Here is a 13,006-nt window from a genome sequence, read left to right on the forward strand (position 1 = left end):
TAAAAGGGCTTTGTAGTTTGTGAAAGTGTGCTACATTATCATCACCATCTCCACTTTATAAAGATGGTAGATCCTGCAAGCAAGGTGACAAATTCTGTTTTTCTCCTTGAAATCGTCTCCCTGTTCATACCCTTCCAAGCCTCTGCCCGCACCTCAGGGCACCATATCCCCAGAGGTCTTTCTTAGTATTGATGGCCTCAGTAACTGTGACCACAGCTCCTTGTGAGCTTGTCATAATTCCCTCCATCCCAGTGAACAATGGGAAAAATTTAGAGCTTTCTCTTTGTTGCACAAGGGTGGACTGGATGTATTTTGGGAGAGAGGGGCTTTTGAAGTAACAGATGCATTGAGAGTTTACCCCAGATATTGCCCCAGTTACCTTGGCCTTAGGTCCAGTGAGGGTACCAAATAGGCCACTTGGGGCCACACCCAGAGCTTCCAGGGTTTCTGCTTAGAGATGTACTAGCCAATGCATCCTGAATGCTGCCTTTTGCAGAGAATACCCTGCACATTGTAGTTTGAAGTCCTTAGACCACATGCGATAGACATTTCACGTGCCTTACCCCTTCACCCCTGGGCATGGTCCGGGATAGTGTTTCTGATCATGGATCATGGTAAGATGGGTTGGGAGAGGGCTCTAGACCTGTGGATTTTTGATCCCCCATGGGGCCACAGGTCATGTGTAGAGCTTGTAAGTGGATGCTGTTCTTGTTTACTCCTTTCCTAAGCCTTAACCACCACCCCCTTTTCCATAGTTAGCTGTCCCACAGCCTTAAATACCCCATTAGAACATTAGCTCTCTCCCCATGTTGCATTGATCTGTAGTGATCTGTTGTGTTTACTTTTCTGTCCCTTCAATCAGACAGCGCTCCTTGAGGGCAGGGATCATGAGTGTTTGATTTCTCATTTCATTCAGCTAACACTTATAGAATGCTTACTTAGGAGTCAGGCACCATTCCAGGTGCTGGAGATACAGCAGTGAACAAGACAGGCAAAAATCCCTCCCTTCATGGGCCTTACATTCTAGAGGAAGGAAACAAATATACATGATAAATATATAAATTACATAGCACAGTAAAAATTGGTGAGTGTTATAGCGAAATATAAAGCAGGATGAAAGATTGCTGGTGGGGGAAAGGGATTTGCAATTTTGGATAGAATGGTCATAGGTCTCACTGAGAAACACTGTTTATGGAAAGACTTGGAGGAGGTGAAAGAGCAAGCCATGTGGATACCTGAGGGGCAGGATGTTCAGACAGAGGGAATAGCCAGTTTGCTCAGTGGCCACTTGATCAGATGGAAGGGTAAATGAATGCATGCATGCCTGAACGTCTGGCTCACAGTCTCCTGGCCTCCTCTTTAGGCCTGTCTCGTTGGTTCCCGGGTGCCATGAGGAAGCCTCGCCGGAAGTCACGGCAGAATGCCGAGGGCCGGCGCTCCCCATCCCCCTATAGTCTGAAGTGCTCACCCACTCGGGAGACCCTGACATATGCCCAGGCCCAACGGATCGTCGAGGTGGACATTGATGGACGTCTGCATCGTATTAGCATCTATGACCCGCTCAAGATCATCACAGAGGATGAGTTGACTGCCCAGGATATCACCGAATGCAATAGTAACAAGGAAAACAGTGAGCAGCCTCAGTTCCCTGTCAAGTCCAAAAAACCCTCATCCAAGGGCAAGAAGAAGGAGTCCTGCTCCAAGCATGCATCCGGCACTTCCTTCCACCTCCCACAACCCAGCTTCCGCATGGTGGACTCAGGCAGTCAACCAGAAGCACCCCCGCTGCCTGCTGCCTACTACCGCTACATTGAGAAGCCACCTGAAGACCTGGATGCAGAAGTAGAATACGACATGGATGAGGAGGACCTTGCCTGGCTGGACATGGTAAATGAGAAGCGGCGAGTAGATGGGCACAGTTTGGTGTCGGCAGATACCTTTGAGCTGCTGGTGGATCGGCTTGAGAAGGAGTCATACTTGGAGAGTCGAAGCAGTGGGGCCCAACAGTCACTCATTGATGAAGATGCTTTCTGCTGTGTATGCCTGGATGACGAATGCCACAACAGCAACGTCATTCTCTTCTGTGACATCTGCAACCTGGCTGTACACCAGGAGTGCTATGGCGTCCCTTACATCCCCGAGGGCCAGTGGCTATGCCGCTGCTGTCTACAGTCTCCCTCCCGGCCTGTGGATTGCGTCCTCTGCCCCAACAAGGGTGGCGCCTTCAAACAGACCAGTGATGGGCACTGGGCCCACGTGGTGTGTGCCATCTGGATCCCTGAAGTCTGCTTTGCTAACACCGTGTTCCTGGAGCCTATTGAGGGCATCGACAACATCCCACCTGCCCGCTGGAAACTAACCTGCTATATCTGCAAGCAGAAGGGGCTGGGTGCAGCCATCCAGTGCCATAAGGTGAACTGCTACACGGCCTTCCATGTGACGTGTGCACAGCGGGCTGGGCTCTTCATGAAGATTGAGCCTATGCGTGAGACCAGCCTCAATGGCACCATCTTCACAGTGCGCAAGACCGCCTACTGTGAAGCCCACTCGCCGCCAGGTGCCGCCACTGCTAGGAGGAAGGGCGACTCCCCAGGAAGTCTCAGTGAGGCTGGGGACGAAGAAGGGCTGAAGGAAGGCTGTGGGGAGGAAGAAGAGAAGGAAGAGGTAGAAGAGGAGGAGGAAGATGAAGGCCAAGGTGGGGTAGGTGGCCCCCTCAAGGGAGTGTCCAAGAAGAACAAGATGACTTTGAAGCAAAGGATCAAGAAGGAGCCAGAGGAAGTGGGCCGAGACACACCCTCCACTGTCCCCATGGTCACTGTCCCACAGATACCCTCTTACAGGTGAGCCTGCCCAGGAGGGCTCCCTAGGGACTCATGATTTCTTCTCGGGCTGGTGTTGGCCCTGAGCCAGGCTTCTGAGCCAGGCTTCTTTCCCCAAGGTTGGTGAATACCTCTTCTCTTCTGTGCTCTCAAATTTAGACTTCTCCTTTAGACCCTGGGCTCACCTGGACTGGTTTGTGGTTTTGATTGTGCCCTTCAAAGCAATGTATTTCCTTTGATTCAAGGTGAGACAGACACTTAAGTTGCTTAGAAACCCAGGTGACAGGATGTCTAAGGTAATATTTTTCAACAGGGCACAAGTGGCATTTTGGACAGGAGGTAATTCATTATTAAGGCTGTCCCGTACATTTCTCGATGTTTAGCATCCCTGGTCTTTGTCTGTAAGTGCCATTTGCATCCCCTCCCTCATTGCCTGGTCTTTGTGACAACCTCAGATGCTCCCTACTTATATTTCTAGTAACCTTATGGGGCTAGAACTACTTCCAGTTGAGAACCACTGTTTCAAGGGGTCAGTATAGGTACCTGCTGTCCAGAAAGCTCTGTCCTGGGAATGATGCGGACTTTGTGTAAGGGGGTGGTCATGTGGGGAAGATATGTTATGTCTCCTGAGAAGCTTTTAGATTTAGCGGAAAGAAGATCACTCAGCTCTGCTGTGTAACTAAGCCGCCTTGGCCCCCACCGAGTCTGTAGAGAAACCATTGTGCCTGTTTTAAACCATCAGAGAGATAGCTGGCACTGTTGGAGGGATGGGAGCTTGGCAGACAAGCAAGAGACAGGGAAGACTTTCCAGCGGAGGCCCATCTCATTGGTGATGTTCACTAAAAAGACTACAGTGTTAGAGCAGGAAGGAATCTTGGAGATTATTCATCTAACATAGTCCTTGCACCTTCTCCCACACCCCCAGATGAAGAAACTGCGGCCACGGGAGGTAAAGTTGTTCACTCCATTATTCATTCAATGAGATGTTTATTGAGCACTTACTATATGCCAAGTCCTGTTCTAAGGGCTGGAAGGAACCAGGGGTAAAGCGACAGACCCTGGACAAGCTGGGGCTTGTGATGCCTCTAGGTTCTGTTCCTGCTGTCTGTCTCTCTTGGTGTAAGGGATAGGGAGAAAGGAGTACTGGAGGGCAGTGGGGAGTGAGTTGTATGAGGGAAATAGGCAACCAGACTTGTTGGTCTGGAAGGAAGACACAAGAGCTGACAAGATCCAGAGGGAGAGGCTCTTGTGAGCCATGGCTGGAGTTAGATTCAGTCAACTGGAAATGGGCCTTCTAGTCACAGAGCTGTTCTAGGCTCCCCTCCTCCCTTAGGTGAGGTCCATGCTTAGTCTCCATCTGTAGGGTGGTTATGCCCTGGGGCTAGACTTTTTGGTTGTCAGGTCTGCTCTTGTAGGTGGTCTCTTGCAGGGGCCAGCACAGCATGCTGGCTAAGAACCAGACAGACCTGTGTTTGAATCTTGCTTCTGTCACTAACTACCTGTGTGATCTTTGGCAAGTCACTTAACTTCTTTCAGCCTTAGTTTATTTATTTGTAAGTGAAACTACCTCACAGGGTTGTTGGGAGAAATAGATGAGATAATACAAGTAAAGCACAGTGCCTGGCAAATAGTAAGTGCTCAATAAATGATGGCTGCTGCTGCTACTGCTATTTTATTATTATTCTTTTCCCCACCTGCACAAATGCCGTTGGGACCCTCCATGGCCAAGAGGTTGTAGAGGGAGGGGGCTGCCTGCATCTGGGCAGGTGTGCTTGGCATGGGTGTTGGTGGGGGATCTGTCCTTTGGGGAAAGGCCTAGGTCTTGATTTTGTAAGCTTGGCTTTGGGGCAGGAATGTCTGACCATGGAAAGGCACAAGGCCTGGGTGAGCAATATCTAGCCCAACATGAACATCCTTCTTAGATTCCACCTTCTTGTTTAGCCACAATTGTCTTCCTTTCAGTGGAGTAAGAGGAAGAGAAGAAGCAGAGGAAACGCCACAGGAGCACTGAGGCCTTGCTTAACCAATTTCGGAACACAGATGTTGTAGCAGAGAGATCATGAGTTCAAATCCTGCCCAGCTTCACCATCTTTTTAGCTGCATTAGTGACTTTGATAATGTTCCTAAGCTGCCTTTCCATCTTTTGTAACATGGGAATAATGTGACCCACGTTGAAATTTGGGCATTATGGTAGAGACTGTGGGAGCTCATTAATTCCCTTCCCACTCCTCCCCCGCCATGTGTTTTTGGCTTGAACGCTGACCTCCAGACTTCTCTTTTGGCGCAGTTTAGCCAGCTAAATTAAAAAATTTTTTTTTAATTTTCATACAATTTTTAAAGCTTACTTTCTATTTGCAGTTATTACAAAATACTGACTATATTCCCTGCGTTGTACAATACATCCTTGAGCCTATCTTACACCCAATAGTTTGTACCTCCCACTCCCCCAGCCCTGTATTGCCTCCCACCCCCCTGCCACACACTGGTAACCACTCGTTTGTTCTCTATATCTATGAGTCTGCTTCTTTTATGTTTTATTCACTAGCTTGTTGTATTTTTTATTTATTTATTTATTTTGGCCACGCCACACGGCTTGTGGGATCTTAGTTCCCTGACCAGGGGTTGAACCTGGGCCCTTGCAGTGAAAGCACTGAGTCCTAACCACTGGACCGCCAGGGAATTCCCCTGTTGTCTTTTTTAGATTCCACATATAAACGTTATCATACAGTACTTATCTTTCTTTGTCTAGCCAGCTGACTTTTCAGATTCTCCATCCTCTTACATCTTTAGATCCATTTTTTTTTTCATTTGGTTCAAAATTAGACATTTTTAGGCTACTGAGATTTTTAATGAAAAACCAGAGGTCAGACAACTCCAAAGGGTTGTATTTGGGTTCAGAAGGCAGTAGCCTGCTATATTCCTACTAATTTTCCTTCCAGCTTGGCTGTAGACTACTCCCTGGTCTGGTGGGACCCTTAACTACAGGGGGCAGGAAACAGTGACCGCTTTGCCCACAGCTTATGCAAGTTCCTGTTCTCTTTTGCTGCCTTTATCAAGAGAAGAGTGGGGGTGTTGGGGCACAGACCTGTGTCTCAGGAGTCCAGGACTATAGGGTCAGGGTTCCTGGGGGAGGGTTCTTTTGGAGAATCAGGACTGCAAGGCAGGAGGTGGAAAATCAAGTGAAATATCCCATGCTGGATCTGAGCTGCTTAACTTTGCTGTCCTTTTCAAGGCTTTCTCTGAGGTGAGGCTTTGGCTACTTTATTCTGTCTTCCTCTATAAGGTTCAGAAATGAACCAGGGGGTCTGAATAGGAGGCTGTAATCTGGGCTGCCCACTGACCCTGTCTTTCACTTCCCTCTGCCTCTACTCAAGGTTGAACAAGATCTGTAGTGGTCTCTCCTTTCAGAGGAAAAACCAGTTCATGCAGCGGCTTCACAACTACTGGCTGTTGAAGCGGCAGGCACGGAATGGTGTCCCCCTCATACGGCGCCTGCACTCCCACCTGCAGTCCCAAAGGAATGCTGAGCAGGTAGGTGAAGTAGTTATTTGAGGGCAGTGGATGGAGGTGGAGAGTGACGAAGGAGAGATGGTTGGGGCAACTCTCCCTGAGCCCTCTGCGGGGCCTTTGCCTATAGCCATCACCTCTCTAGGTGGTCCATCCGAGGAGTGACCTCCAGGACTGTAGAGCTCTTCAGACCAGACAGCAGCCCTTCTAGATGAGAGAGGCTTGGCTTGGAGCAAATTCTAGGGGAGAGTGGAAAGCAAGCCCAGCTTTCCCTCTACGTGGGGAAAACCCTTTAGATATGGTAGAAAGGAAGAAGTGGGCTGAGTGAGGGTCAGGTGACCATGTTGTATAAGTTAGGAAGGCATACTTTCCTTAAGACACTATACTGCCATCTGCCTAAAAATGTTCCATAAAAAATACACTAACCATCTAGGTTGTAGCGCACAGCCTGCCCAGTTGGGGTGATCTTTTAGACATTAGCAACTGGAGTTGCTGCATGTTTAGTGTTTTCCGAGATGGTGGAGGCCTCCTGAGAGACTTTTAAAAAACATATTTAGTTCTCTCTGCCTCTTCACTTGTTCCATTACTTCTGCCTTGAAATATTCCCACACCATTACTCCAGAGACAAGGCAAGCCTTCCCATGACTCTGGTGCCCTCTGTTCTGTCTGATTTTACTTTTGCCTTTTGTAACTGAAGTCCTGAAGGGGAAGTGTATATCCAATCTCTCCTTGAAATGGTCTGCTTGCTCCCCTGTAGCTTCTTCTAGAACATCAGTGACCCCTTCCAGCCCAGCAAGTCTTTCCTCAGATTCTCACCTTATAGACTGTTGGACTGCATTTGACACCACGATCACTTTGTCTTACAGCTTCTCTGTGACACCATTTCCCATCCCCTCTACCCCACTAACTGTACCCTGTGCTGATCCTAATTCTTACCCCTTAATGGTAACACTCCCAGGGGCTCTGTTGCCTCCCTGTTGGCTTGGAGAGCTTGTCCACACTCATAGTTGTCAATAACTGTGTAGCAGTAGCTCCAGGTTTCTTGTCTTGTCCCCTCCCGTTTTTCTGCCCTCAGTCCCTCTGGGGCAGACGAACTATAGATGTCCTTGTAGATGTTATTTCCTGAACTCAGATATTGGAAACTGAATTCATTATCTTCCTTCATCTCCGTAAATGTATTTCCCCATTACTGTTATGGAAGCTTCTTCCTCCTGACCTCAGATGTTGCCCACCTTGGAGTTACTTTTGGCTCTTTCCTCCATAAGGAGCTGCAGTTAATCATCCCCTGATCTGTTTTGGGGGATTTATCAGTATATGGCCCTTTATCTCCATTCCACAGCTACCCTGCTCATCCATGCCCCTTTAATTTCAGTAGTAGCTTTCTAGGTGGTCTCCAGCCTCTAATTCTTTCTTTGCTTTACAGCTGGTACTGTCTTACACACTTAACCATTTTCCATCCTGTCATTTCCTTTTCCGGAATAAATTCCCCCTCGCCAGGCAGGCCACGTCCAGGCTTTTTTGCCTGCCATTTGAAGCTTCTTGCCAGCTGGATCCTGGGTCTTCCTTGGCTTTTGTGGTTCTCCAGTTTCTCTGCTCTGGCCAGCCCGTTTTTCTCAACAAGCAAAGAATCACTAATTCTGCCTTCATACTTCTGCTTTGTGGTCCCTTCGGTTCCAAAAGAGGCCTTTCTTACTGCTTTCTTCATCCACATGCATCATTACATGTGAAACCCTAGTAAGATTGCTCGCCCCAGGAATCCCTGACCTAACCCCAGTCCACTGAGATCTTCTCTATTTTATGTCCTCTTAGCATTTTATATTCAGTTTATCCAATCAGTTTTTGTTGTCTTTATGCTGCTGTGCCCTTGCGTATCAAACCCTGGGCCTCTTTCTTCCCTCAACTACACTGTAACCACTTTTAGGGCAGGAATCACGTTTTTGGTGGTGGTGGTGGTGTTTTAAAGTATGTTCAAGTCAGTAAGCACAAGCTCGTAGTAAAAACTTCGCTTTGTTTTCTAGCCAAGTCGAAGCTCTAGGGTGAAATTCTTTCCACCCTGAGGTGTCTATTAGTTTCCTTCTGAAATTCTTTCCAGCCCTGAGGATGCACAGCTGCTCTCTGGTGTCCCTGGGGGTAGGGAGAAGCATCACCCCAGCAATGGTTATTGTGCTATAGTGAAGAAACATTGTTATAAGGCTGGGGAAGCACTGGAGGAAGGGTTGTAGAGGGGGTGGAAGGGCTCTCCGGGACCATGGGTCCAGGAAGGGGATGGGGCTCTTACCTGCTGAGGCCCCAGAGGCTTGAGCAGGGAGAGGACTTTGGGCAGGAAGGAGGCCCACAGTTCCTCTATCCTTTCCCTTCCCTCCTGCAGCGGGAGCAGGACGAGAAGACAAATGCAGTGAAGGAAGAGCTGAAATACTGGCAGAAGCTCCGGCACGACTTGGAGCGGGCACGGCTGCTGATTGAGCTGATTCGGAAAAGAGAAAAGCTCAAGCGGGAGCAGGTGAGGAGGAGCCCCCAGGGCTCTTGTTCAAGATCTTTTTTTCCTACTGTCAGTATGGCTTCAGGAGACCCAGGAGCCCCTGCCTGGTGTCAGCTTTCTTACCTTCCTGCCCAGCACTGTGGGCTCCAAGACCTGCCTACTCTGCGTTGGGTGTGGTGCTGCTGATGGCTTCGAACTTAGGGAGTTTAGCTCCTGGTGGCCTCAGGCATAAGCTTAATATCCTATGCCTGGGCCCATCCCTGGAGTTTCTCATTCAGGATATGGGGGGTGGGGGTGGGCGGAGCCTGGCCTTCTGTTTTGGAGAGCTTCTCAAGCCATTCTTATGGGTATCACCTTTGACCTGGGAGCTTCTGGGGTTTCTCACTTGGCCTTTAAACACTTATAGTCTTGAATCATTTAAATTTTCCAACCTCTGTTCAAAGAGATTCTAAGCCTCTGAGCATGGAGAATGTTGAGGTAGGTAGTGTAGCCTAGGAATTAGGAATATGAGCTGTGGCATCAGGCAGCTTGCGTGTTTTGTTTTTTTTTTTAACATCTTTATTGGAGTATAATTGCCTTACAATGTTGTGTTAGTTTCTGCTGTACAATGAAGTGAATCAGCTATATATATACCTATATCCCCATATCCCCTCCCTCTTGCTTCTCCCTCCCACCCTCCCTATCCCACCCCTCCAGGTGGTCAAAAGCACCGAGCTGATCTCCCTGTGCTATGCGGCTGCTTCCCACTAGCTATCTATTTTCCATTTGGTAGTGTATAGAAGTACATGCCACTCTCTCACTTCGTCCCAGCTTACCCTTCCCCCTTCCCCATCCTCAAGTCCATTCTCTACATCTGCATCTTTATTCAGACAGCCTGCATTTATATCCTGGCTCTGCCACTTACTACTTGTATGACATTAAGTTGCTTAATCTCCTTATACCTCGAGTTTCCTTGACTATAAAATGGGGGTAATAATAGAACCCATCTCATAAGGTTGTGAGGATTAGATAACTTAGTGTATATAAAGAGTTTAGAACAGTGCCTGGCACATAGTAAGGCTATAGAAGTGTCAGCTGCTATCATCATCATCATTATTGATACTCTTTGCCTCCCTGAAGTGTCTACGGCAGCACTCTGCACATGACAGTGAGCAAAAACTATTAATTGAATGCCAAAACTGTTCTCTCTGGTCCAGGAATAGCAGCTGTTACTCTCATGCTTCAGAGGCCTGGGTTAAAGATGTTCTTTCTCTCTTTCTCCGAACTCTGCTTCACTGTTCAGCCCCAGCACAAGCCCTTCTCTCACGGTCCTGTAGCCCGAGTTTCCACCACTGAGACTGGGCAGCTCTTGCCATAGTTAGCACAGGTGGGCATGGAGGACATCTCAGGACCTTGTCTATGGATTCAAACTGTCTGTGCCGTCCCAGGCCTGGCCCCACAGCTGAGCTTCTCTTCCCATTTCTGGTCCAGAGAAATGTAAGGGAAAAGGAAGCAGGCAGGGGATGCAGGCAGGCATTTGTTTTGATGTAGCCAAGAGGCAGGAACTTGTAGTCTAATACACAGCTTCCCAACCTTTTTACATTAGGGCACACATGGAAAATAACATTTGTATAGCACACTGCTGCAAATATGTCAGGCTACTTGCCACCCAAGGGGGTGAGCCTCGAGGCCTTGGTCACCCTAGGCCGACCTAGGTGGTCCAAGGGCCAATTAGGTGGGAATCCTGGCCCAAGGGACATTTTATATCATCAGTGTGCCTCTTGGACTAAGTCATACCTAGGTATAAGTCCGTCTCTGTTCTTTCCTAGCCAGGTGACCTTGGGTTAGTAACTCCTCATCATACTCTTTTCAAACCTCAGATTCCATATTTGTAAAATGGAGATAATTACAGTTTCTCCTTCGAGGTTATTGTGATGATTAACTGAGGTAATATAAGTAGAAAGGCAGTGTGGCATAGTAGTCAAAAGCACACACTGTGAATCCCAATCTGTCCCTTATTAGCTGTGTGACCTTGGGCCAGTCACTTACTTAGTCCTTCCGTGCCTCAGTTTCCTCTTTGTAAAATACCTCATTTGTACCTATTTTGAACATTACTTGACACTTAGTAAGGACTATAAAGGTATTAACTATTATTACTGTAAGTTTTGATATAGCCTGAATGCATAGGAAATGTTCACAAAGTGGCAGCTGTTGGTATGATTATTTCTAGGCTAAAAGTTCAGTGGTAACTCCTCAAATAGTGGTCAGCTTAATATCTTGTGAAAATTTGTCTTACACAACTGGTGAAAGTCAAGTTATCAAGCAAAAGTTCGGTGCCTCTTTGGGGGGTGTCCTGATTTCTCTCCACCTCCCCCACAGGTCAAGGTCCAGCAGGCCGCCATGGAGCTGGAGCTTATGCCGTTCAACGTTCTGCTGAGGACAACACTGGACTTGCTGCAGGAGAAGGATCCCGCACACATCTTTGCCGAGCCTGTCAACCTGAGTGAGGCAAGTTCCCCCGCTACTTCCTGAGTAGTGAGCCCTGCCTGAAATGGAAATAGGGTCTGAGTAGGCTAGGAAGGGGTTGGGCCACAGGGTGTACAAAACCTGGGGGTGTCTGGCAAGGCTAGTAGACTTGCCCACGGTGAGGGCTCAGCAGGCCAAGGTGGGCCAGAGCCCTGGGGCTGTGAGTGAGCCTGGCATGGCCAAGCCAGAAAATGGGGTGGCAAGAGTGCCGCTGAAGGGTGCGCCTGTTTGGCTAGTAAATGGTTGTTGTAATTGTACAGGTTTTATATGTTTAGGTTCCAGATTACCTGGAATTCATATCCAAGCCAATGGATTTTTCTACTATGAGGCGGAAGCTGGAGTCCCATCTGTACGGCACCTTGGAGGAGTTTGAGGAGGACTTTAACCTTATAGTTACCAACTGCATGAAGTATAATGCTAAAGACACAATTTTCCACCGAGCAGCTGTCCGCCTGCGGGACCTGGGAGGGGCCATCCTGCGGCACGCCCGGCGGCAGGCAGAGAACATCGGCTATGACCCCGAGAGGGGCACCCACCTGCCCGAGTCACCCAAATTGGAGGACTTTTACCGCTTCTCCTGGGAAGACGGTGAGAAGCCTGGACGGGCAGGGAGGAGAGGGGCCAGGAGGAGGCGCAGGGATAGAGCCCAGAGAGCCAGGGATCAGGATGGGCCTTGGGGCTATAGGGTGGACTCCAGGAGCAAAGCTGGGGATAGGCACAGGCTGGTGTACATGTGCTTGTGGCTGGAATAGTTCCGAGGGTTAAAGTTAATTCCCTGAGCACTTCTTGAATAGTAGGATAAGGGGAATAAGGTACTAGCTGTCTGTCTGAAAGCTAAAGATTCACCAAGGGTCTTTCTTTCCTGGACTCCCTCTGTGTGGCGTTGGAGCATGGGCAGCAGGAGCGCAGTGCTGATGTATGTCTGGCTCATTCAGAAGAGTGCAGGTAGAGCATCAGAAAAATGGAATTGCCTCTGTAATTCCCTACTCTGCCTGCCCCTGCTCTCTGCTTCTCGATGGCAGCAGCCAAACAGTCACTCAGGCCGGGGGATTGCCAAGCTGCCTCGTGCCTGCTCCACAGAGCCCATAATCGTGACTGTGAACTGCTTCCTGCAGGTGTTTCCCAGATTCTGACCTTGTCCCTGTGGCTGCTCTCCTGGGAGCAGTGTTGCCAGGGCCAAGGCCCCACAGTGACGCTGCTGGAAGCCACTGGCCCAGGCACTCCAGGAGAATATTTTGCATCCGAAGGAATTGGCCCCTGCCCTTCCCTTTGCCCTGGGCTGGTCAGGTCCTTCAGCCCCTTCTTCTGTCCTCCCTTCTCCCTGGCAGTGGACAACATCCTCATCCCAGAGAACCGGGCCCACTTGTCCCCAGAGGTGCAGCTGAAGGAGCTGCTGGAAAAACTGGACCTGGTGAGTGCCATGCGGTCCAGTGGGGCCCGGACCCGCCGTGTCCGCCTGCTACGCCGGGAGATCAATGCCCTTCGGCAGAAGCTGGCGCAGCCGCCACCACCGCAGCTGGCATCGCTAAACAAGACTGTGTCCAATGGGGAGCTGCCAGCAGGGCCCCGGGGGGATGTGGCTGTGCTGGAGCAGGCCCCGCAGGAGGAGCCAGAAGACGATGGGGACAGAGGTGAGAGACAGTCACGGGCAGGCCGGGGGCTGCGGGCCAGGGTAAGGGAGGGTTAAGCTGAAATC

At 49.3% G+C, this 13,006-nt stretch overlaps 1 protein-coding gene across 7 annotated transcripts in view; it reads left to right on the forward strand.

Moving 5' to 3' along the window:
- Nucleotides 1-13,006, forward strand: part of BRPF3 (bromodomain and PHD finger containing 3) — a 36,286-nt gene that overhangs the window by 1,869 nt on the left and 21,411 nt on the right. For all 7 annotated transcript variants that reach the window (XR_003437112.1, XR_003437113.1, XM_027126731.1 and 4 more), the window contains exons 2-7: nt 1,364-2,840; nt 6,194-6,350; nt 8,695-8,826; nt 11,164-11,292; nt 11,586-11,898; nt 12,639-12,941. Coding sequence is in view for 5 of the 7 variants with exons in the window: in XM_027126731.1 (XP_026982532.1) it covers nt 1,390-2,840; nt 6,194-6,350; nt 8,695-8,826; nt 11,164-11,292; nt 11,586-11,898; nt 12,639-12,941 (2,485 nt within the window). In the remaining 2 variants the exon portion in view is untranslated. The remainder of the gene's footprint in view (nt 1-1,363; nt 2,841-6,193; nt 6,351-8,694; nt 8,827-11,163; nt 11,293-11,585; nt 11,899-12,638; nt 12,942-13,006) is intronic.

This window comes from Aethalodelphis obliquidens, unplaced genomic scaffold (genome assembly GCF_003676395.1).
Source record: "Aethalodelphis obliquidens isolate GAN/ISIS:26980383/991018 unplaced genomic scaffold, ASM367639v1 scaffold31, whole genome shotgun sequence".
Classification (NCBI taxonomy): domain Eukaryota; kingdom Metazoa; phylum Chordata; class Mammalia; order Artiodactyla; family Delphinidae; genus Aethalodelphis; species Aethalodelphis obliquidens.